The 24363-nt window shown below is 49.7% G+C and overlaps 9 protein-coding genes across 9 annotated transcripts; 6 read left to right on the top strand and 3 right to left on the bottom strand.

The window, feature by feature from the left end:
- Positions 1-95: 95 nt before the first annotated feature.
- On the top strand, positions 96-2503 carry ABOM_001134 (putative histidine kinase 1; the record flags this gene model as incomplete). The annotated part of the gene is made up of 4 exons (XM_022528264.1): positions 96-291; positions 339-392; positions 448-1841; positions 2039-2503. The coding sequence occupies 4 exons, from the start codon at positions 96-98 to the stop codon at positions 2501-2503; spliced, it is 2109 nt and encodes a 702-aa protein (XP_022394070.1).
- A 769-nt stretch (positions 2504-3272) lies between these two features.
- ABOM_001133 (glycosyltransferase family 2 protein) lies at positions 3273-5116 on the top strand (the record flags this gene model as incomplete). Its single annotated transcript, XM_022528263.1, has 7 exons — positions 3273-3620; positions 3680-3736; positions 3801-4011; positions 4068-4294; positions 4381-4586; positions 4669-4844; positions 5091-5116. 7 exons carry the CDS (start codon positions 3273-3275, stop codon positions 5114-5116), a joined length of 1251 nt encoding a protein of 416 aa, XP_022394069.1.
- Positions 5117-5292: 176 nt separating this feature from the next.
- Positions 5293-7016, bottom strand: ABOM_001132 (CDP-diacylglycerol--glycerol-3-phosphate 3-phosphatidyltransferase; the record flags this gene model as incomplete). The annotated part of the gene is made up of 3 exons (XM_022528262.1): positions 5293-6292; positions 6354-6706; positions 6768-7016. The coding sequence occupies 3 exons, from the start codon at positions 7014-7016 to the stop codon at positions 5293-5295; spliced, it is 1602 nt and encodes a 533-aa protein (XP_022394067.1).
- A 101-nt stretch (positions 7017-7117) lies between these two features.
- Positions 7118-8082, top strand: ABOM_001131 (complex I NDUFA12 subunit family protein; the record flags this gene model as incomplete). Its single annotated transcript, XM_022528261.1, has 6 exons — positions 7118-7331; positions 7391-7411; positions 7475-7621; positions 7672-7735; positions 7804-7941; positions 8031-8082. Coding segments are annotated over 6 exons (636 nt in total), but the record flags the coding sequence as incomplete, so codon positions are not given.
- Positions 8083-8339: 257 nt separating this feature from the next.
- On the bottom strand, positions 8340-12134 carry ABOM_001130 (putative filamentation protein (Rhf1); the record flags this gene model as incomplete). The annotated part of the gene is made up of 5 exons (XM_022528260.1): positions 8340-10781; positions 10835-11442; positions 11491-11826; positions 11895-12018; positions 12129-12134. The coding sequence occupies 5 exons, from the start codon at positions 12132-12134 to the stop codon at positions 8340-8342; spliced, it is 3516 nt and encodes a 1171-aa protein (XP_022394061.1).
- A 440-nt stretch (positions 12135-12574) lies between these two features.
- ABOM_001129 (uncharacterized protein) lies at positions 12575-15047 on the top strand (the record flags this gene model as incomplete). Its single annotated transcript, XM_022528259.1, has 3 exons — positions 12575-12910; positions 12991-14699; positions 14762-15047. 3 exons carry the CDS (start codon positions 12575-12577, stop codon positions 15045-15047), a joined length of 2331 nt encoding a protein of 776 aa, XP_022393876.1.
- A 203-nt stretch (positions 15048-15250) lies between these two features.
- Positions 15251-16864, bottom strand: ABOM_001128 (wax synthase family protein; the record flags this gene model as incomplete). The annotated part of the gene is made up of 1 exon (XM_022528258.1): positions 15251-16864. The coding sequence occupies one exon, from the start codon at positions 16862-16864 to the stop codon at positions 15251-15253; it is 1614 nt and encodes a 537-aa protein (XP_022393878.1).
- A 1814-nt stretch (positions 16865-18678) lies between these two features.
- On the top strand, positions 18679-20493 carry ABOM_001127 (MFS transporter; the record flags this gene model as incomplete). Its single annotated transcript, XM_022528257.1, has 1 exon — positions 18679-20493. The coding sequence occupies one exon, from the start codon at positions 18679-18681 to the stop codon at positions 20491-20493; it is 1815 nt and encodes a 604-aa protein (XP_022393973.1).
- A 392-nt stretch (positions 20494-20885) lies between these two features.
- ABOM_001126 (SNF2 family helicase) lies at positions 20886-23774 on the top strand (the record flags this gene model as incomplete). Its single annotated transcript, XM_022528256.1, has 3 exons — positions 20886-21329; positions 21389-22743; positions 22799-23774. The coding sequence occupies 3 exons, from the start codon at positions 20886-20888 to the stop codon at positions 23772-23774; spliced, it is 2775 nt and encodes a 924-aa protein (XP_022393974.1).
- Between the last annotated feature and the right edge of the window lie 589 nt (positions 23775-24363).

Here is a 24363-nt window from a genome sequence, read left to right as displayed (position 1 = left end):
CAAAGGTGTCCACTGTGCCAGGTACAGCACGCCAGAAGCTGCCCTTTGATACCGGATTCTCGGCGGAGACAGCGACGCATCAGATAGCTTAGTGGATGGTGAATCTAAGTATGTCCAGAAAATCGCCCCTCGATGCCGTTGTGTCGCATATTCACGACGCCCTAAGCCAAGAGGGGGAGAGTATTCTAATCCAGCGAGAAGTTCTCTCTACTATCCTTGATGCGGCGACTCAATCTACACATACAGAGAGAGCGTTAGCACAAGTGGAAGCTGACTACTTGTCGGTAAGATGTAAGCTGGAAACTTATAGGAGGGCTGACGACCTTGTCGCCAAGAAGATATGTCGAACAAGGCAAGAAATAGCAGCGTTCTCCAGGAACAAACTCTCAGAGGTGAGTGTCACAACTTCAGTTTGCTTGGCCACATCTATAGATATGACAGCCATAGAACAGCGTGTCTTGGAAAAGGGAGTAGGCAAATGGACTAATAGGCGAACTCAGTCCCTGGTGCAAAGTAGGGAGGCCCCGGCTGATATCCCGAATGAATCTGTTCAGGACAGTACATCAACAGAGCGCCCTATGACGAAATGGATTAACGATACGGCCAACATCTCATGCAACCTCGATGATGACATGGCGGAACTACCTCGAAGCTTGGATCTGTACGAACCATTCCGCGGCGGATCGGAGGGAGAAGAGACAACGGAACAGCAGATCGACGCAGAAGTTATCGATGCATCCACAATCGGCTCTAGCATGGGTCGTTACTTTGCGGAGCTACCAGATGCTGCGTTATTGCATGGTTTCGAAAAGCATATCGGCATCCGCACGGTTAACGAGATAATCAAGCTCAAAAACAGCATTCGCTCCATGACTTCAATTGTGGAGAAACGGGTGGAACATTGTGATTCTGCCAGGAAAGCTGTGGAGATGGCTTACCATAGCAAGTCCGAACTTCTTGCTACCATGAGCCATGAGATTCGCACGCCCGTTCATGGTATCATGGGTATGGCTCAGTTGGGACTGGAAGCGGGCTGTCTGCCAACAGCTGCTCACGACGCTTTTAATCTGATTCATAGTTTGGGCAAAAGCCTGCTGGCAAACATTAACAACGTTCTTGATTTATCACGGATAGAAGCCAGTCGTATGGCGATCGAAAGTATTCCATTCAATCTTGGCGCAACAGTCCTGAACACGCTCAAGCCGCTGGCAGTTGAGGCGAGCAAGAAGAAGACTGACCTGACCTACGAAGTTGGCAGTCATGTGCCCCAACAAGCTATTGGGGACCCAAACCGCCTTTGCCAGCTTCTCTTCAACTTGGTCGGAAACGCAGTCAAATTCACCACGAATGGGAGAATTGAACTATCCGTAACGACCGCCCATCCACGGACATGTGTCAATAACGAATGCATCCTAGAGTTCTCTGTTGCCGATACTGGGGTCGGTATCCAACAAGATAAGTTAGAACTCATTTTCGACAAGTTCCAACAGGCAGATGATTCCGTGGTTAAGCAATTTGGCGGTACAGGTCTTGGCTTGGCTATATCCAGAAAGCTCGTCAGCTTGATGGGTGGTGATATCTGGGTTCAGTCTACTGTAGGCATGGGCAGCACTTTTTCCTTTACCTGTCCGTTGAAGCTCGAAAGTCCGTCTACTGCCATGACTGGCCGGACGACACCTCAGAGAGACTTCATTATCTTCTACATCACATCAGATGATCAAGAGAGACACCCCATATGCGAGACTATTGCCGAACTTGATATTCAAGTGCGTGTATTAAACCAGCATGATATCCAAATCCAGGAGCACCGGGACCAACAGCAGCTTCCAGATGCCCTTATAGTGGAAACTCTTGAAATGGCCTGCACACTACGGCTCATGGAAAATTCGGCTCGACACCTCTTGTGTTGTTCAGTCGCACACCATCAAATTCCCTCAAGATCTCCATAAGATCAGCGTTTGACCTGGGTATCGTATCATACATCACTTCCCCCTGTTCTGCCGAAAGTGTTCTGAGTTCCCTACTTAGCGCTCTACAGGATCGCCCTAGACACCCCAAACCTAGCCAAACTACATCCCTATCAGTTCTCATAGCAGAAGACAATGATATCTGCCGACTGGTGGCGGTCAAGGCACTTGAGAAGTGCACCAGTGATATTACAGCCGTTACAAACGGTCTTCAGGCGCTTCACGCATACCAAAGCCGACAGTTCGACGTGATCGTCATGGATATCCAAATGCCGGTAATGGACGGGTTCGAGGCAGTTTCCAAGATCCGAAATTACGAGAGAACCCACAACACAAAGCGTGCCTCAATAATTGCGGTTACAGCTGATGCCATCACTGGCGATTGTCTCGGAGCCGAGATGGATGAGTATGTATCGAAACCGCTGAACCCGAACCAGCTGCTGGATGTAGTCTTGACGTGCCATTCGGAAGGAGTTACATCTCACACTGCCGGCAGCAACATGGGTGGAGGCTCTGCATGTGAAATCAACAGATAGGCTACCCATACTATAGGGATTTGTGTAAGCGACCTTTGCGGCTGATAAATGTTGTTTGGCTAATAGGAAGCTATCGAACGATGTATAAAACTCTCTGGCAACCTGCCTGTAATGTCCCTGGTCCTCAGAGAATAATTTAAGCAATTATACTTTCACAGTAAAGGCTTGAACTCAAAGCCCGTCTCAAGATGGTTGACCACCACGAGGGTCATCAAGATCAAGAGAAAATAGCTACCGTGAACATCTATGAATGTGAACACAACCCTAACAGCTTCGGATGTCAAGACGAATATACCAAAGGCGTGATGCCAATCCCGCCCGGGCATGCGTCCATGGAGAGTTCTGATACGGCCAGCTCGTTCACAAATATTCCTTCAGGCTCTTCACCGTCCTTGGTATTTACTCTCTTCTTTCTAATGCTTTTATGGGTGATCATGTTAAGGCTAACGGACTTCCCCTGGGCAAATTCTAGTATAAGGAAGCGCAAGTTAACTAGGACCATTCTAGTCCCGCGGGCCCTTCGAATATAGCTATTCTTCATAATCGAGATGATGTCGATACCTCGACCGCGTGGAGGCGATGGGTTCACCCTCGCTCCCCTCTTTACATGATCAACACAGCCGTGTATTTATTTTATCTTGATCTGCGTATTTACTATATTGTTATGGCACAAAGGTCGGTTGATATCTACTATGGCGGAGCATGGGTATTTGTCGCCATTGAGATGGCAGTGGCTATACCCTCTCTGATCCATAACTGTTGGACCATCATGGCATGGAAGAAAAGAACCAGGCCTAAGCTTAGGCTGACTGGAGACAAATTCCCCTCTGTGGATGTCTTTGTCACCTGTTGCGGAGAAGACGATGCTGTTGTTCTCGATATGGTCCGCGGTGCCCTTGATCGAGATTATCCCCTTGACAAATTCAGGGTTATCATACTGGACGACTCCAGATCTGCATCCATGGCATCTGCTATTGGTGAGCTGGCTACCATGTATCCAAACATCTTCTACATGGTACAAGAAAAGATCCCTGGCAACCTCAAGAACGGCCTCGATCAGGTGCAATATTTGCCTGGAGGAGCAAGTGAATTGATGGCAACACTAGACGCTGATATGGTTAGTAACCTCATTTATCTTGCTTGACCTTTGACCTCTGACCAACTAACATCGTTCAGATCCCTGAGTGGGAATGGTTACGTGCTTGTATCCCCCATATCCTGCTGGATCCTAAGGTAGCCCTCTCGTGCCCCCCACAACTCTTTCTACAACATACCAGCCTCCGATCCCCTCGGGCAGAGTCTGGACTTCTTTGTGAACATCATTGAGCCAATCAAAGATGCCCTTGGGGTGGCCTGGTGTACTGGATCTGGCTATGTTGTTCGCCGCCAGGCTCTGGAGGACAGTGACAACTTCCCTCTGGGAACCCGGGTTGAAGATGTCGCGACTTCAACACTTATGCTCGGGAAAGGCTGGAAAACGGTATACATCCACGAACCCTACAGTTTTGGTCCGTGTCAGAAGACTACGGTGGACATCTGAAGCACCGTACACGCTGGGCGATAGGAATTGTGGGCACAGCTGCCAAGCTGAATTTCTGCCTCTGGGATGAGAGCGTCCGGCATCTGACCTTCGCTCAACGCTTCTCCGGATTCATCTACGCAATTATCAACTTGTCTACTCTCCTCCTGACTGCGTCTCTATTCGCCATTCCCATTATTCTCCTGTGGGGCAAGCATCTCGTCGCGTACGCAAACGAAGACCAACTCCGTTGGCTCATGTGGGCCTGTTTCGTCTCCACCATCGTCAACCGACTGTGCGAAGCAACATTATTCTCCCCAGCAGGCTACCACACGGGCAAAGAAACTCCTGATTCCAGCTATGGATGTCACCCTACATCGCCGTGTGCATGGTCCGCTCTTTCATCCTCCCCAAATGGCTCGGCGGCCAAACCCAAGCCTTCAACCCCACCGGATCCCTAGCCGCAGCACTTAACGAGCGCGACCCGAAGCTCACGAAGAACATGTTCATCCGTCTTCGGGCGGTGTTCCTCAACTACATGGTGTTCTTCCATCTCGCCTTCGTGTATGTTACACTGGAGCGCCAAAGACATCATCTGTCTCATCACGCATGCTTTCTAGCCGCCGTTTGCCTTCATCATCTGTAGCTCGATGTGGACGCCAATCACCTATGCGATTGATCCACCAATCATGCCAGACCGCGAGGAGTCGCCCGTGCGAGATCAGAAGACTAGTGTTGCTCATCCGACGGAGGAGAGTAAACGCATCGCGTTCGGTGGACAGGCTGTGTGGTTCGAGTTTGAGTACTCGGCTGCTATTACCGGTACGGTCTTGGTCTTTGCATACTCTTTATTTTTCTATATTATAATTATAATATCTTCTTCTTGGTGGGTGAGTTGTGGAGGTTTTTGAAAAGCTTTCTTGGCCTTGCATTGGTTTGTATAGCTATGCTTATCTTTGGTCTTTTTTTTCTTTTTATCATACCTATTTAGTTAGATGGCGTCCGTCTGGCTTAGCTACTTTCTTTAATCTCATATCTCATATCTTTTCACAACTATTTAATCCATAGTTGTGCTAGTTGTTTTTATCCGTTAGAAAGTAGGTTTTGAATGGGTGAGTTTTTCTCCCAGAGCATTCCGGTTAAAGGTCACTCATTCTACTCTATATAAGACATTGTACATATGACATATAAGTACATGGGTATACAAGTTCTATCAATACTATAGAATATTGTCCTCGTAATAAGTCCAGCCCTGAATGGCTGCTACACCTTATAAGGCGCCGCCGACTTTCTCGACAATCCACATCGCCAAGCGCACGTTCCAACTAACACGGCGTTCGGTTCTTCTCAAGTCGTCTCTTGAGATAGCCTGAGACTCCTTCTGTAACCGATCGCTCTCTGCACCAAGTCTTCGCTTCAAGTCCCGATCGCCGGTAACGACTAGCGCACCGGCCTCTAGATCAAGGCTATAGCTACGCTTGGTGTAGTTGCTGCTCCCAACGAAAGTCAGGCTGGGGTGTTCTTCCTTGGGGAGCGTGATCCATAGACCCTTAGCATGGTAAGTCCAGCCACCTGGTTCCCCGACCGTTCCGCGTCGCCATTCTTTCAGCTGGATGGAATTGGTCCTCTGTGCCTCAGCTACCCGGTCAAGGAACCGTGCAGAGAGATGGGTATAGGCGGCGGGCAGCATACCGGAAATACCGGGGGAACCGTAGAAACCATTGGCCCAGGGGGAAGCTGTGAGCACGGTACCACGTGTCGTGGATTCAGTATGTGAAGTTGAGGTGCTTGCGATCAACAAAGAAGAGAGGACAGGGTGGATGTTGAAGTAGCCGGCGGTGAACAGCCAGCGGGCACCAGAGAATGCGGAGGAGGTTGATAGCATACGGAGGATTGTGGTAACTGCAGGGAACTCTGTAGAGGTATCGGGCTTTAGTAGTGGGGTGAATTGTGCGACGGGATAGACATATGTTCCGTCTGAGGATTTCTGTTCAAGTGCGGGTTTTGTTTTAGTTGGTTGAATGAGAGGGCTCAAGACCGTAGAGGCGTAGGAGATGAAGCTCTCGGGGTCTTCCAACGGGGATACCGTGCCGTTAGACGTTGGCCAGTCCAAAAGATACCCAGCAGTGTTATGCGGATCTGGTAGAACTAAATAGCTCAGACTGCATACTGCGTGGTGGATACGGCTGTAATAGTCGGCCAGTTCTTTAGAGTTAAAAATATGATATCGATCCACGCGGTTCGTGAAATAATCGTTCGAAAGGTTCGCTCTGGAAATGGGTCATTAGGAGATAGTGCCGAAGATGAACTTTGTAGATAAAGATATCATACCCGGAGAGTATAATCTCGTCGTCAATGCCATAGAGCTTCATATGCTGAAGACCCCAACCCTCGTTGATCCTTTTGGGGATCCATTTCTTTCTCAGTCCCGTGAGATTTGGGGTATGGAACATGCGGATTTCCACCCGATCCGAGCCATGTTCCGCGACGAGCGAGGCCAGAAGTGAAGCGCATGAGGGATTCGGCGTCTCGCGAGTTCCCCGTAAGGCATCCGTCAGAATGGATACTTTGAGATCAGGATTGTCATGTAGAGCCTGGTTCACGGTCTCAATGAGCTCGTGCTCTGATTTTCCTATATACAACGTAGAGAGGTAGACGCGCTTCCGGGCTTTTCGTATCTTGCTCTGCAATCCGCCGTATTAGTCCCGGACTATCTCCGTTTGATTAGATCATATATAGACGTACCTTGAGGGTGCTATAGAAACTAGCAGGAGAGTCCAAGATTGTGATCCGCGAAGCTGAAACCTCAAAGCAGGGAGCAATCCGATCAAGCTCCGAAGTTATACTTCCCAAGGGTGAAGCTGTAGAGGACGCATTCGCGCTGGGGCTGGTGCTGGTTGTATAGGCCGAGAATTTGCGCTCACAGAGTCTCCTCCGCGCGATCGGCCTGCGCACGACACACCGGAAAGTCTGACCGCCGACACGACCGAACATTTTTTTTACTCCTTCCGTAGCCGCCTGCAAGAACAGAAAAAAAAAAGCAGCAATTCGCAGGCGGGGCTTCAATTGGAGGTGAAAGTAAACTGTCCGCAGACGTCGATCACGGGCATCGGTGCAAACATTGCAAACCCCACGCCGCACTAGACCGCATTGAGCGGGTCCTCGACTCCAATCGATCAAACGGAACAACCAACCGCTTCACTTCGATTAGCATTGCAGACGGACGACGAGCTTACTGCTGCACTTCGCCCAAGATGTCGACTATTCTTCGGACGCTGCGGAACCTGAGGAAGATCGGTATCAAGGTTCGTCGCTGATTCGAGTTTGTTTGCGCGGGGATTCGAGAGCTAATTTTCATCTCTCCACAGGACTATGGTCACCAGATGCAGGTACGCAACTCCCGGGACATTGTGATGGATGAATGCTTACATAGCGGATCCTCGCGTGAATAGTACATCGGTATAGTTTACCCTCAATTGGCCGGTCTTGGTCGGTTACTGACGCAATTGCGACTTCAGGTGATACCAAAGCCGGTACCTTGATTGGCGTCGACCGCTTCGGCAACAAGTTTTTCGAGAATCTTGAGGAGGAGCTCCCTCGTGAGTACTAAGAGAAGGTATCCTTGGGTCAGTATTAACTGGGGATGCAGTCCGGACACGTTGGGTCGACTACAAGGAGAAGGAATACGACGCCTCACAGATTGAGCCCGGCTGGTGAGGATCCCATTTGATGTTACTATTTTCCGGCAGCTGTAGGGCAGGTTTCTAAATCTCTCGAATAGGCACGCCTGGATCTCCTACATGATCGACCAGCCTCCTACCGCGGACAAGATCCTGCAGACTGGTGTGCGCCCTTGGGAGTTGTCCGAGCATCGGCCTACGCTCACCCTCTCCCGTGCTGCTTTCAAGACCTACAATACGTGAGTTGTCACCTTTTGAGACCTTTGGGAAGAGATAGAAGAGAAAGAAGGATAGCCTGTTTGAAGGAACGGTCACTAATTCCTCTCAGCGTCAAACCGAAGTACTCCGCTTGGGACCCAGTGGCCGCTCCCCGTAATTAGATGAGGAGCAGTCTTGAGCTTTAACTTGGTTCTGATTGACCCCAACTGTAAGACCATTGTTGGGTGATGTGTAAATAAAGTTGTCCTATTGGCCGTTTGATTCCATCAGAGTTGTTCCATCTAAACGCCTTGCAAATTTCCCCGTATGTATAAAGTAGTATCTATTCACAGTTCTATAACAGGAAGGTATCTTATTAAGTGCAAGATGAAAGTGCTCTTTCAAGAAGCTTAAATACAAGAAAGCAATTTCTCGCTCTTTAGAGTACATATACACCAGAACCGAGGTTAGACCAGTGCCGGATTGGCCGTCGGTCTTCGAGCTCCACACACCACCACAACACCTCTCTCAATTTCTCGGTATTCCCCTCGGCTTCATACGCTCTGGAGAGTGTATACCAAGCTTCAGAGTTGTCCCAAGAACTACCGCGTTTGGTGAGGGCCGAAAGCAGACCGTAAGCTCTGTCACGAGCGGCGATGCGATTGAGGAGTTTAGGATCCACGTCCTGGATAGCGTGTGGCGCTTGATTATGTTCAGTGTTCATTGATTCAGCGAATGATTGTCTATTTGTGCCCTTTACGTCAGCCTTTCTCGATGTTGGGCTTTGTTTCTCGGGCGACGCTAGCGTTAACATCGACATATCAAGTTCAATCTCAGGCTCTGGCGGCAGCAGCGGCATCTTTTGATCCCAAATGTCAAGGAGAAGGTTTGCCAGGCCAATGGTAGCTTTGGGATGGTCGAGGTCGCGCATTAATGCTTGTTCGAACAGATCCATTGCTTTGTGAGGGTATGACTGAGCATTCGACAAGAACGCCTGTTCCGCAAGGAGGTCGGCCCAAAGTTCGTCGGCACTCTTTGGAGCACCCCAGCCACGCTCTCGGAATGATCTAGCGGAGGATTCTTGTGTCGCGCAAAGGGCTTCGACCCGTGAAACATGCTTGGCAGCTTCCTCGCACGCTTCAAACGCATCGTCAAACAACGCTGCTCGCCGATATAGCCCAGCAATGAGAAGCCAAATTTTGACGAGGATACAGAGGGCATGCTTTTGGGCCTGGGCAAGCGGGAACTTAGTCACCGCTTGAGTCGGAGAATCAAACCCATATGATGTTGGCAGACGAACATCCTGTTCAGGCGGCTGCTTTGCGTGACCCTTGGGAGGTGGCTGCCGCGTATGGCTCATGTTATGAGCTACAGGTCGCAAGGACTGCTTTCCACTTTGTTCCTTGCCTGCAGACACTGCCGCCGCAACCATGTCTGGGGACGGAGTTTCTCCCCCATTCGGTTGCTCTACACTTCCCACGCCATTCGCGACGGGACCGTCGCCATTTATGTGGCTATGGTTTGGATCAGATGCATTCTCTCCCTTTTTAAGGGTACTACTGCGTTTCCGCAATTTCCGCGAGTCTTGAGGGTTCTCGTGGCCAACGTGTTTACCCTCGTGTGTGACCTGAATGGTTGGCGCCTGGTCCGACTCGTTCGGTACTACCGAAGGGTTATTTCCATCCGTCTTAGGGTCAGATCCAGATTGCACCCGCCTGTCTGGTGTGCGCGGGCCTTTATGCCTTCCAAATATACTGCCGCGGAGACTTTTGACGGTATGAGCGGAGCTCGACGGGGGTCTGAGGTTATCTGCCTGGGAGGTTTTCTTATCGTCAGCTTCAAGGGCTAAATTGCCGAATAGAGTTGCAAATAGTCCAAGTAGCTGTTCGCTATGGTTAACAGCAGCCTCTGGGCCCTCCAGGAGTTCAACAAACGCCAACTGAGTCATGCGCGTCTCGATTATACGTTCTTTCTCGCGGCCTCGAAGTTCCTCAATCAAGGTACGCTGTAACCCAGCGCCGTTTGCCTGGTCTTGGGTGGCCTGCTGTTGTTTTTGTGGCCTTCTCTCATGGTGGGCTAGAGACGTGACCGCAGCAGGGAACTGCTCAAATGCAGCCTCGCAAGAGCGCTCAGCAATATCAAAATCATGCTTTGCACTTAATAATAGGGCAAGTAGATGCCATAGCGGAACAAGGTCTCGTTCCCGTGTAAAATACCCCGGAACGGTGCCTGGAAGTGTCTTCGCTGTCAACGCTGTCTTGACACAGTCAATCGCACCATCCAGATCTCGATCTTCTGCGAGAAGTAGAGCAAGCGTATATAAAGATGAGTAGTTGTTCTCGTCTTCTAACTCTGGCGCAGTGCTCTTTTCCAGATAATCGATGGCTTCAGACCGTATATCGTCACGTTCTTCATTCACGGGTGTCCAGTTAGCCCAGGCCGCAAGACCTATACCAACACCTCTATAAGCCGCGGCAATGTCAGTAGGAGACACTGCCTGAGAGTGAGTTGAGCTTGTATCTGATGAGACCAGAAGCCTTACTTGCTCCTCGTCATCAACCTCAACTTCTTGGACATGTTTGTTTATGAACTTCTTCATGAGAGTGGTCAACTCCCTGGCTTTCTCGGCTTCTTTTGCCGAGCCAAAACAGCACAGCATAGTAACTCCTTCGGAAAGAGTTCGCAACAAAGTGCCATCATTTTCCAATTCTCCATATTGTGCCGACTTCTCCGCCCTTTCTTTCGCACTTACAACGATCTCGATATACGAGTCAAGAGCCTTTAGCGCGAGGTCAAAGTCTGCCAATGCTGAGTGAACGTGAAATAGGCGCCGGAGTATCAAGTGGGAATGGTATGTTTTGGTAGCTGCACGATACAGGATCTAGTGTAGAGGACATTAGAGCAATCAACTAATGGGTTTCACTTAACACTTACATCAAGGACATTTCTGCCCACTGCGTTTTGGCCCCCTTCACCCAGGTCTTCGTCGGTCCATTGAGGTCCACAGAGTATTTCCCAGTTCGTGATTACTTGCTTCACCCAGTCTTCGATCTGTGTGCTTTCGGCATATGCTGTGGGAAATTTGGTTTCACGGAGAAGGCTGCTCTCGTACATCGACTCCACACGCCGTATTTCAGCAGCAAGCTGCTGGCGTTCTGACCCGCTTGCCGGCGGCACGTAAGCTAAATCGTGTTGCAGGGTGGCTGATAAGAGGTCATAGTATGACTTCCACGTTAAATGCCCTGGTGTACATACGTCAAAGCCGTCGGTATGAGGCAAGACCCCTTGTTTAACATGCGGGTGAGCAGACCACGCCCGGAGGAGTCTCAGCGCAGTTTGCATGAGGGCTTCGTCAATCACGGGAATAGTCTTGAGAGCTTCCGTGCTAGCGACCAGTGCGCTTTCAGATGCCAGTTGCTCGAACCAGTGTAAAAATTGGGGGCTATCTGAAGACAGCTCATTGTGGCTGTTCAACCATGAAGTAAGCGACTGAAGAGTGTCCAGTGCGTTAGCGGACCCGGATACTTTGTGTTGCCCGGCACCTATCACCGTTAGAAATTGGTAAGTCGCTCAGAAATAGAGATATATACCTTTGAGATAGCATGCCTTAGCAATGCATACTTTAGTCCATGGCGAGAGCTCCTCTCCAGTGCCTGTGAGCTTATGAACTGTCTCATCGAAGTCGTCCGGGAGACGAGCCACTGCCAACCCCGGTTCATTGAGTGTCCAGTGTACCCATCCTAGGCAAACTTGAGCCTGAAAAATATCTTGTGGGGGACCATCTGCCTTCTCGACGGTAGACAAAAGGTGGTGAATAAGTTCTGGCAACGCCGAAGACGAGGAAGCGGAGGAAGATTGAGCAGAGGATGGCCGTTGCGGGGAGTGTAAGGCGACCTGATATTCAGCAGAGGCTACCTCTAACAGGCCTATCGCATCTCGATTAGCTTCTTTGCAGATTACCAATGATACCTGATCGAGTAAGAGGGCATATTACAAGTCTTTTGAGGTGCATGCTTGGTCACTTTGCGAATGAGTTCGGGGATCTCATCCCACTTGTTCTGACAACGGGCGTTGTCCAAGGCAGCAATATAGCGACGCCCCTTATCAGAATCTCGAGCCTAACCGAAGCATGTGTCAATAGAATTGGAGACATTGCATTCTTCTTTCACGAATTGAAAGGGAGTAACACGTAGCCTAATGTGGCAGAAGTTTAAGGACAAGTACTTACAGCCATGATGAAGGATGGAATGTTAAAGTTAAGGGGAGAATAGCAGAATCTGGGGAGGGCAGTCGAGACAGTACCCATAACTAGTAATTCCTACCCCGAGGCTCCGGCACAAGATCTGCTACCTAGGGAAAAACAAAGTGTACTTCTCAAGACGCAACTCCCGAGGACTTAACTGATGATCATCATTGTCCAGGGGAGAGGAACAACTGGAACCGCCATTGAGACCCGCTTGGGGGTTACGCATGTGTAATTATTGGTCGGTGGGTAACGGTTAGTACCACTTTTACCTTACCGTTAAGTTTTAACACAGTATGTAGTGTATGGTACGGTACTTCCGAGGCTTCATGTGGTCAAAGCTTTTCCGCTCCAAAAAAAAAAAAAAAGCCTCCAAGATCACCGAAGGCACCCCCACTACTAATACCCAACAACGGTACATATTTGCCAAAATGGCTTCTATGTCGATGTCCCTACATGCTGTCAATCATCGCCTGACTAATATACCCGTCACGCAATTGCCTCCCATTGCATCATGTCTTGCGACTTCGTTGAGCAATTGCGGGGAGCTACTCTCCGCGCCGCAGAATCAAAAGTCCAAATCTGAGTCGGACAATGCCGTTCAAGTTCACAAACTGATGACCCGCCTGGCGAGCTTGCTGCAGGATAGATCTCCGGAAGGTCGGTGGACTGCGGTCGTGCTCGTAAAAGCCGTCGTGGAAGCCGGTCAATGGGAAATCCTACGGGGCTGCGAACCACTTGTTCGCGGTCTCATTGCGATCCTTGCGGTACGTACTTGATTCACAGGTCGCAATTAGAATTCGAGTGATTCACTTCCAATTAAGATGCTGATACTATCGTGAAACAGAAACCCGATCCCAATTCCACCAAGAAAATGTCTATCATCGCTTTGACACGCATCTTCCACCTTACCTATCAGTACCCCACCCTCGTGCGCGAGATCACAACCCCGTCTTTACCAAGCTTTATCACTTCAGCTTTGAATCTTATCTCGGTCAAACCTTCGTCGGAGCCCATCAGGAAGTTGAAGCCTCACAGTCCATTCTTGGAAACCGTCCTTAATGCCCTCGGAGAGCTGATCGCACGGCATCCTACTATTTTCCGTCCATTCTCGGCGCAGATCCACAGTATCCTTCAAGCAATAATTGGCTCGACGTCGCCTATATTCCCTCAGACTGCGCTGGCCTCTGCCGAACGACTGTTTATCTCTTTGCACCATTGCGCTCCGAAGAATACATCCGGGGAGGAATGGAAGAATGCCTCCCAGATGACAATAACTTCTATTCACGGGGCTGCAGATTACGTATTCCGAGGGGTAGTGGAACAATGGGAATCTGTGGATCCAGCTCTCCGACAAGCCTCGAGACCGCAAAACTTTAGCAGGGAAGTTAGTGATGGGGGGCTAGATACTTTGGGGCTCGCAGGTTGGCAGGGTCTTGACTCAGGTGTGAACAGACTTGTTGTACTCCTTCAAATGCTCTCTACCTGCCTTACCACTGCGACGGCTTCTATGGTCCCCATTCCGATAGGTCACATACTGGATCTAACATCGCGACTGACTGCCGTGGTTATTCCCTCCGATGGACGAGATATCCAAGCCAACCCGCAGATTAGCCGTTCGGAAAGGGAGCATCTGTTCGCTGAACTTCCTCGTATCCACGTTGCCTGCATGGAGCTCCTTCAAACCCTTGTAAAGACTCTCGAGACCGGCGCTATTCCCGTGACACAGACGATTTTGGAGCAGACTCTCTGGGTCTACCGCGCGGAAAAATTCAGTCGAGAAATCCGCGTTTCCGCATATGACCTCGTTCAGACCCTGCTCACCCGCATGGGTCCATCGTTGACAAAACAAAGCCTCACTTCTCTTACTGATTTGATCCGAGCTTCATGCCATGATCTTTTGCCTCCCACGCACGGTCAGAGCGCCTCGGCGAGAGCATCATCTGACGCGAAAGGCAAAGCCAAGTCCAATCATACTACAGCAAACGCTGACTCCTTCCTCAACCCCATGTTGAAGCAAGGCCGCCAGTCTAATATGTCGTCTTTCTCTAACCTTACAAGAGCCGCATCAGAGCTACTAGCTGGTGTGCTTACACACGCTCCGACCGAATACTTGTCTCCTTCGCTCCGAGCTGAAATTGATCGGACGATCATCTTAACATCTGATAAGCACACTATGCTTGCCAGTGTCCTTAATCCTGTCCCTGCTGTAAAGGGTCGCGGAGTAAGCGCCAGTATCCTGCCATTCTTAGCCCGGAGCTTCCCTGCGGAGATGGAGGTGGAGGCTCTCATCAAACCTAGGATGCCCGTTTTGACGAATGCCCCCGGTATTGGTGGATATGCTGATATGGAGGAGGACGAGGAAGAAGACTCGCCTGCGCCTGTTTCTGGGACAGCCCCTGAAAGCACTGGATTTCTCCAGCCGTCATCCACTCCTATCCTACACCACGACATGATGGACACGGATGTTTCCCATAAGGCCGCCCCAGCCTTAACCAAACGCAGCCTTGCGGAGGACAGCAAACCGCAGCTCCCGACACTCGGTTCGACAGGAAGGTAGAATCCAATTTACAAAGTAAACGACCACGTGTCGAACCCGACGTCACTGCTGTTGCCAGCCAGCCATCGTTAGACAGAGCATCCCCCTCGACGTTTACCGGTACCGCTGCTGTCTCCGTTCCTTCGTCCTCAGCCAACGTTACATCAGCTCCACCTCCTCGTGTTGCTAGCATGAATGCACCATCTACAGCAACCGTGGGCGGTCCACTATCAGGCTCAGCCGTCGCACAGACCACCTTGGCAGATACTGGAGAGGATGACAGCGAGGATGACCTGCCAGCATTGAACATCGACCCAGACACGGAAGACGAAGATGAGGACGAGGATGAGACCATGGAGGGCTAATGTGTATAATACAAACATTGAACCACAAGATATCATGAACTATATTCGTATATATCTAGGAACTAGGACTCTGTCTATACTCTATCCTCTAAAAACCTCTACATGAGCTGGAAGCTCATTGGGATACAATCCCCCATAGCATCAACTGCAAGGGAGGCGCACACCCAAATATAAAAGTGAAGGACGCCTTAGACAAGAAACGCTCACATGACTCTTATCCCCCTCTCCCAATAACTTCCTCCGTCCCAGTACTGAAACCACGGAGTTGTCCAACACCACCACCCCTCCCCTTCAACCCCGTAACCAAATCCCAATCCGCGCAGGGGACTCAGTGGCAAAGGTTCGGTCAGCCACATGCCACCTGTAGCGAAATCATCCATAATCAAACCGGCGGTCAACCACAACCACCCAAAAACAAAACCTGCATTTGCAGACCGCCGAAGCCAACGAGGCAATTGAGTCTTGCTTGACTTACCTGTGCATTTACATAGTAATGCTGGGACTACGACATGGGAGAGAATTTCCTGGATTGTAACGCCAACAAATTGAAGAACAAAAAACAAAAATGTCCCAGAAAGAGGCTTAGTGTCGGCCAACTGGGTATAACTCCCACATGCGTGGATAAAACCGCTGAGTGCGAACGCGACGAACGTCATTAAAAGACGCCTGAAACCCGCGTTTGTCGATAATCGGTTGGGAAGGAGCGATAGCATCCAGTGGGCGGTGGACGTGAATCCGAACCGGAAAATTTGGTGCCACCATACGCCCCAAGCGCCTGCAAGACCGTGGTCCAGAACGGGGACGAAGAACGGACCAAACATGTCTGAATAAAGCCAAGGGGCATCCAGCGGTGTTGCGGTTAAGCTACGGGCGGCGTTGGGGAATAACAGAGACAGCCCGAGGAAAATCAGTGGGTTAAATAATGTCACAAAGGTTACGGAGGAGTATAAGCCCAATGCCGTCATCAGGACGCGGTATATATACACCGCTCCAGGTGGAAGGATCTGGTTTAATGGAAACGGAGGGGGAGGCGGCGGCGATGTAGCCCCCACGAAGTATAAGTCGTGCATCATGAGAACCTTTATGACATCCAACAGGAGATAGTACTTGAGACAGTCGAAGGCCACGGTGCGGATGCGGGTCCCGGCTCCTGGATATGATGCAGTGACTTTACTTGCGCCTCGGGGATATCGTGACAGTGGTCCAGACTTGAGTTGCGATTCCACAAAGGGAGGCAAAGGGCCCATACTTGATATACGCCAATTCCATTCGGGGCCCCGCATGTTTAAAAGAAGGCCCAGTGACCAATTCAACCTTTTCGAAAGGGATCGAGGATACGGCTGCCATATAAGGGATTCAGTATACTGCTGTTCCGTTGGTTTTGCGTTTTTTAATCCACCGTCCGTACGGGCATATCCGTTCTGAGTAGAGCGCTTCGACGTCACATCCACAGTCGTTCTGGCTCTTCGCTCAACGCGCAGAAATTCCTTCTCGACATCGTGAAACACCAGCAATGTCGCAGACCATATGAACCACCATGCAGCCACCAATCCTATCATGTATCCATTTGCACCAAGAAGGGCCCGTCGATATCGGAGAGCCTCGAGGGACAGAATGAAGATGAGGACGAGAACGAGGGGTCGGACATAGCGAGTACTTTGCCGACGAGGAATGACAAGTGCCGATAATGGGAGGATTGTGAAAAGGGTTAAATGCCATAGAAAGACCGGTTTTAGCTCCCCGTGTTGGATTTGCGCGTCCAATTGATCGTGATTGTCGCGAACGACGTCGAGGTAGGAAAGGAGAGATCCGGCCATAAGGGTGATCCGTTGGAATTCTAGGCAAAGGTGTCCACAGAAAAAGCAAAATTTAGCCTCTGTTCAGAACTGCAACAAACCAACGAAAGAAGTTCATGTATAATATTACTGCACACAATATGTATCTAAATAAACTAGTTAAGAGAATGCAGTATGGTTAGAATAAAGCCAGAACCCGCGAGCTTATCGTAACAGTTGCTGCAAGGGTTGTCGGTGTGGGATTTGCTTTTTCATCTAATCAGCTCGCCACGATGCGACCAGTCATACCGCACGTTCTGCTCCAAAGATGCTCCGAAGATAGCAATGAACGACAAATCGAGCAGTTTGGTTCTTGAAAGCCAACGGCCTGATATTTAGGTTCCACCGCCATTTTCAGTGATAACGCGACCTTGAAAGGAGATGTTCCAGCTTCTTTGGCATATATATTTCCAGGCAATGACAAGAATCGTACTAGTGGCCCCGTTGAGCATCCTATTGAGCAGACAAGTTCGTTTCTTGTATCTCATTCAGGTAACGTGCTGATGGAGCTAAGAACCATTTTGAGTAAACTGCATTAGTCCAGTGGATTTGGAGAAGGTGTACCTGCTAGTAGTACGGAGTACTACTAGTAGCTATCGTGCTGAGACCAATCAAGCCGTGGCGGCAATCACTGAGCCTCACGCGGACCGAGGATCTGGAGTATTAGTACGGCAAGAACCTTTCTAATCCCATGGAGATCAGAGCTTGCAGAAAGCTTGTCAACAGGGCTCAAGTCATGGTATAGCCATGGATTTCGTTGGGGATGAGTTCGATCAGTCCAGCATGGATCATACTTGGTAGTAGTCAAGGAAGTAGTATATCAGAAGGTTACATCACATCAGCACTAGGGGATCCCATGATGTTCGATACCACGTGCCCATAATAGGCAGTTTCTTTTTTTTCTTTCCTTTTTTCTTTTTTTCTTTTTTTTTTCGTAATCGAGAAGTGGTTCTCCTCTCCCCAATGCCCACCGCTACTTACTCCGTACTGAGTTCCCTGGTTAGTTAGCCTAGTTACGGATTAATCAGGTTCACCTTTTAACACAGTGGAGATGCCTCCCGCCCGGAGAGAAGATACATCGCAATGCACCTTGATACATCGTTTTTATGCTGTGAGACGGATGCATTTCTCGAGAATTGACCTCCGGAATTAGATTGTCGGCATTCTCCGCCTTTAGATCCTTCGTCTACCATGGTGCCGTGCTTTCTTAGCAAGCGTCGGTTCTGATTGGATTAATCAACGACTGATCATCAGATCCAATACCGGATTTATCAGCAGACTTTATGCTATACTGAAAATTGCTGCATAACGTTCTTAACGCCGACATCTTGAAGCCATTCGCCGCGAATGACAGGGCCGATTCGATGCTGACTGATTATGATGGTACCGTCACTATTGCCGTCCAGCCCGATGGTGTCGTTGCCAGGTTTAGTCCCCGCTGGGGTATCAGTATACTTAATACCTGACTGTTATGCATGTTGGGCTTGATCATAGCCTTGCTCTCGATTTTTTCAGCATCCCCATATCTTCTGAATCAGGTCTCCTCAGACTGGATTTTCTCTTACCTGCTTCTCAACTGAGCTTTAAATATGTGGTGCTTGATCGGTTGATCTACAATCTATTTTTTTCCCCTCCTGCATTCTATTCGATTGTCTCGATTTACTTTACCCGCTTTTCCTTTTGTTCGAGGGTTTCCGGAGAGAAAACAGATTAAAAAGAAAAGCAGGGGGAGCAGAACTAGTACCACACCCCTACACGTTACTACTGCTTAGGCCATTGACCTATATTCCACAAGCATGGCAGACACAGGCGAGCCTGTCAAGCCTACTCGCATTCCGCATTGGCGCCTTATCATCGACCAAGCGATACTTACTCAGGAGGTCATTGATCACCCTTACGCTGGCTCCGGCACTGAAGATGACCCTTATCTCGTCACATGGCTCCCCAATGATTCACGAAATCCTATGAATTTCCCAGATAGCCGAAAATGGTTTTACACAGTAACAGTGGCCCTGGCGACCTTAGCGGTATCGCTAGTGTCTTCTGCATATACCGGCGGCGTGGACCAAATTATGGAACAATTCCACTGCGGTACAGAAGTAGCCACGCTGGGAGTATCCTTGTTCGTGGTAGGATTCGCCATCGGCCCGTTACTCTGGGCGCCCATGAGTGAGCTATATGGACGACAGTACCTTTTTATCGGCAGTTACTGTGGGTTGACAGTGTTCAACGCAGCTTGTACAGGGTCAAAAAATATCTGGTCACTTATCATCTTCCGCTTCTTCGCAGGTTCTTTTGGATCGTCGCCGCTGACCAACGCTGGCGGAGTGATTGCAGATATGTTCCCAGCCAGCCAGCGTGGTATAGCAATGAGCGTGTTTGCAGCTGCCCCATTCCTAGGCCCAGTGCTTGGCCCAATTATTGGAGGGTTCTTAGGCATGGAGAAAGGTTGGAAGTGGGTGATGGGCTTCTTAGCCATTTTCTCGGGTGCTCTCTGGATTGCTGGGGCAGTCTGTGTTCCGGAGACTTATGCCCCTGTCCTTCTGCAGCGGCGGGCAGCAAAACTCTCTAAAGTTACCGGAAAAGTCTACCAAAGTAAGATCGAGGTAGACCAAGGAAAGAAAACACCCAAGGAAGCTTTTCAGATCGCCCTATCCCGACCGTGGCTCCTACTATTCCGTGAACCGATTGTGCTCTTGTTGTCGATCTATATGGCTATTATTTATGGTACCCTCTATATGATGTTTGCAGCCTTTCCCATTGTCTACCAAGGTCAGCGAGGATGGAACCAGGGTGTTTCTGGTCTGGCCTTCCTGGGAATTATGGTTGGAATGCTTCTTGCGGTAGCCTACACACTCTGGGATAATAAACGTTATGTGAAAACTCAGGCACGCCACAATGGATTTGCACCCCCCGAGGCTCGCCTGCCCCCTTGCCTGATTGCCTCGGTTGTTATACCAATTGGTCTTTTCTGGTTTGCCTGGACGAATTACCCATCCGTTCATTTCATGGCCAGTATCGCAGCTGGTGCACCGTTTGGGTTTGGTATGGTGCTGGTCTTCCTCAGCTTGATGAATTACTTGATTGATGCCTATACAATATTTGCTGCGTCCGTGTTGGCTGCCAATTCCGTGCTTCGTTCAATCTTCGGTGCTGTTTTCCCGCTCTTCACCACATACATGTACAATGATCTAGGTGTGCACTGGGCCTCCAGCATCCCCGCATTCCTAGCTCTCGCGTGCGTCCCGTTTCCGTTTCTCTTTTATAAGTACGGCCCAGCGATTAGGACGCGGTGCAAATATGCAGCGCAATCAGACGCTTTTATGAAGAAGTTGATGGAACAAAGCACCGATGTTCCGGCAGAGACAGACACTGAGAAGAAATACGAGAACATTGCCACGGAAGGGTCGAAAGAGGTGGATGATACACCATCTGAGCCCACCCCAGCGAGCTCGCAACTGGATGATCTCCCGTCTACCTCCAAGTATGACCGAAGAAAGTCTATAGCATCACAGGCGTCGCGCCGGTCTGAGGGAATAAATTCCCAGACCGTGTATGATGCGAATCCCTATGACATTGATCGAGTCAACACCCGCGAGTCATTCAAATAGAGATCATCGGCCTATTCTCATCCTTCACTCATCACGACTGAGTGTATCATGTATTGTGATCCGTTCATGGATCCGGAACATCCCATTTCTGGTTAGCATACCCCTTCAAAATACCCTATAGATAGTGTTTAGTTGTTTAGTATATAATCTCTATAGAATTCACTGATAGAACCTGTGTAGTTGTGACTTCAACTTACTGGCGATTCATCTTGGGATCACGTGGGGTCGTGTCATAGCGCGTTGGATGTTTGACGTGCACTAGCCCAAAAGAGGAATAGTCACGATTAATACCCCGGAGATCGACTGGTCGCAACCCTGAACAATGAAATCGACCCTGTTTCTCCTAATCAGTAATTGTAACCCCTGAACTACTTACCATCTTCCAGACCATCATGGGTGCCCGGAGAGGAAAGAGACAAGTTGATCAGATAGATCTGACCCAAAGTGATGATGAGAACCGACATTCGACCCCCAAGACACCCCGCGTCACTGGTGGACAGCGTTTTGGCGAGGCTGCCCTCTTTGTGCCCTTGAGCCAGTCGTCACAGGTGGCCGCTGACGATGAAGAAGATGACGCGCAAGCTGCCGATGTGATTCCGGGAAGCCAGGCTGCCGATGATCCGACGGCTGCTAACTCGATGCTTTACGGGAATGTACATACCAAAATTGTGGGCGTTCGTTACTATCGTGGGCATGCCACTTATGGTGAACATGTAATTTTGAGACGGCAACCAGAGAATCAATATGACTCGAATGCTATTCGCGTTGACAACGTTATGGGGGCTCAGATTGGGCATATCCCAAGGAATATGGCGGCTAAGTTGGCGAAATATATGGTACGTCCTCAGTGAAATGAGTGCTGGTAGTGTGTTGGGCTCTAAACTTGCATTTGTAGGATACGAGGTCGCTGGTTATTGATGGCATGTTGACTGGGCATATTGGGGCTTACGATTGCCCGATTGCTCTGAGCTTGTTCGGCACTAGTGACCCTGCTAGGAGACAGGACTTGAAAAGTAAGATGGAGCAGGACAGGCTGCCTTTAAGTGAATTCAAGCAGAGAGAGCGCGAGGAGCGGCAGCAGCAGAAAGAGCGCGAAAAGGCCCGGAAAGAGGCCGAAAAATTAGCTCGTGCGCTAGCCAAAGGCAAAGGGCAGCAGTGGGAGGCGGCGAATAACTCCATGTTTTCCAACCTATACGCTGGTGATGGCAGTATTGAGGGGGGAGAGAGCCTGGAGGAACTCATTGGCCAGAGCAGCACTTTCAACCCTCGAGATATCGGTCAAGTGGCCGAGAACTTTGGGTTAAGTGAAGCAGACTTAGCAAAAATGCCTATGGCAGATCGTCCTGCTGCTCTTTCGACGGAACTCCTCCCTTATCAACGTCAAGGACTGGCTTGGATGCTTGAGAAAGAAAGCCCCACACTCCCAGCTGCAGGGTCTGATGATGTGGTACAGCTCTGGAAGAGAAAGGACAATAGGTTCACCAACATCGCGACGAACTTCTCCACATCCATTGCGCCACCTCTCGCAAGTGGCGGTATCCTGGCTGATGATATGGGGCTTGGAAAGACCATTCAAATCATTTCACTAATTCTGGCAAACTCCGCACCGAAGAACCCAAGCTCCTCCAAAACTACACTGATAGTAGCTCCTGTAGGGGTTATGAGCAACTGGAAAAACCAAATACAAGATCACACACACAGCGAGAGCGCACCACGGGTACTTGTCTACCATGGGACTGGAAAGAAAGAAGCCGCCAATCTTGACCAATACGACGTGGTAGTAACAAGCTATGGTGCCCTTGCAATGGAATACAACCCGAATGCAAAAGTGCCCCCGAATAAAGGAATCTTTTCCGTCCACTGGCGCCGGATAGTCCTTGATGAGGGACACACGATCCGTAACCCACGGTCTAAAGGCGCGCTAGCAGCATGTAATCTGCGTGCAGACTCTCGCTGGACCTTGACCGGCACCCCAATTGTCAACTCCCTCAAGGATCTTTATTCTCAGGTTCGCTTCCTAAGGCTCTCCGGTGGTCTTGAGGATATGACGGTTTTCACTAGCGTGTTGATCCGACCTCTCATGTCTGAGGACCCGAATGCCCGTTTGCTTCTCCAGGCACTTATGAGTACCGTTTGTTTACGTCGTAGAAAGGATATGGAATTTGTGAATTTGCGTCTGCCGCCCCTTACCTCCCGCGTTCTCCGCATCAAGTTTCACACTCACGAGCAGGAGAAATATGATATGTTCCAGTATGTATTACCGGGCCCCGGAAGCGTCCGTGGTATTTGCTCACAATCACGATAGGTCTGAAGCGAGAGGCATGCTTCTAGATTTCAAGTCTAAAGACAAGTCCAGCACCACCTACTCACACCTCCTCGAAGTGATCCTCCGTCTCCGACAAGTCTGTAACCACTGGGCGCTCTGCAAAGACCGTGTCGAAAAGCTTGCACGGCTATTGGAGGAGAATAAGGTTGTCCCGTTAACGCCGGAGAACATCAAAGCCCTACAAGACATGTTACGAATCCAGATTGAGAGTCAAGAGACATGCCCCATCTGTCTAGATACCCTAGACCAACCAGTTATCACAGCTTGTGCCCACTCTTTCTGTAAAGGTTGCATCGAACAAGTAATCGAACGACAGCACAAATGTCCTATGTGTCGTGCTGAGATCAACGACACATCCACACTCGTCGCACCTGCCGCCGAAATGGGCGAAAGCATCGAAACTGTTGTCGCAGACCCCGACAACCCAAGCAGTAAGATTGAGGCTCTAATCAAAATCCTCACAGCCCAAGGCCAAGCGCCCAACACAAAAACGGTCGTCTTCAGCCAATGGACCTCATTCCTGAACCTCGTCGAACCTCACCTCAACCGCTATGGCATCGGCTTCGCCCGCATCGACGGCAAAATGAGCTCGCTAGCCCGTGACAACTCCACCTACCGATTCTCACACGATCCCAACTGCAAAGTCCTTCTCGCAAGCTTGAGCGTCTGCAGTGTCGGCCTCAACCTAGTGGCAGCAAACCAGGCCATCCTCGCCGATAGCTGGTGGGCCCCGGCAATAGAAGACCAAGCCGTTGACCGAGTCTACCGCCTCGGCCAAACACGCGAAACAACCGTCTGGCGTCTGGTGATGGAAGATAGTATTGAAGATCGTGTCCTGGCCATCCAGGAAACAAAGCGCAAGTTGATGTTGGCCGCTTTCCGCGAAACCGCTAAGAAAAAGAAGGTCGATGATAGAGCCACTCGGGTTGCGGACCTCGAGAAGCTGCTTACTTGATCGTGTACACTGGTCTTTGTAAAAATCTTTATCGTCTCCTAGAGGGGTTTCTATTCTATCTACATCGTCCTTTGTCGGGACTGTACTACTTTCGGGCCTTTTCTGTGCGGATATGGAAACGGTGTGAAGATTCTGGAATCTCATGTCAGAATTCCGTTACTTTTCTCTTGTACTGTTTTCATTATTTCATTGTTTCTTTCGATCTTTGTCGGAATTAATTAACTAGAGAAGACTTGATCTGCTGGCTAGGTTAAAGTGGGAATAACAAGCGATTTTAAGGGTGTTACAGCATCTAAGCAGCTATACCATTTATGTAACGAGACCAAGATGCATATACACTCTCTAAGATATCTCATTAATTGTGTTATTTGTTCATGTCTCGTTGAATCGTCACTGCGCAGCACATGCATGGATTGACGCAAACCCGTCCCTTGGTTCCCAAAAAACTCCGTATTGAAATCAGAAAGACATGTGCTGTGGCGTATGTTTTGGGTGACAAGGCAAGAAAACGCATAAAATTTACATGAGAAGTTGGAGGATAAGAGGGGAGAAATATTAGTGAAAGTACAAGAAGTAGCCGCAAAAAGGG

Source organism: Aspergillus bombycis (assembly GCF_001792695.1).
Source record: "Aspergillus bombycis strain NRRL26010 chromosome Unknown contig00004, whole genome shotgun sequence".
In the NCBI taxonomy this organism is placed as follows: domain Eukaryota; kingdom Fungi; phylum Ascomycota; class Eurotiomycetes; order Eurotiales; family Aspergillaceae; genus Aspergillus; species Aspergillus bombycis.
This window is presented reverse-complemented; position numbering and strand designations above follow the sequence as displayed.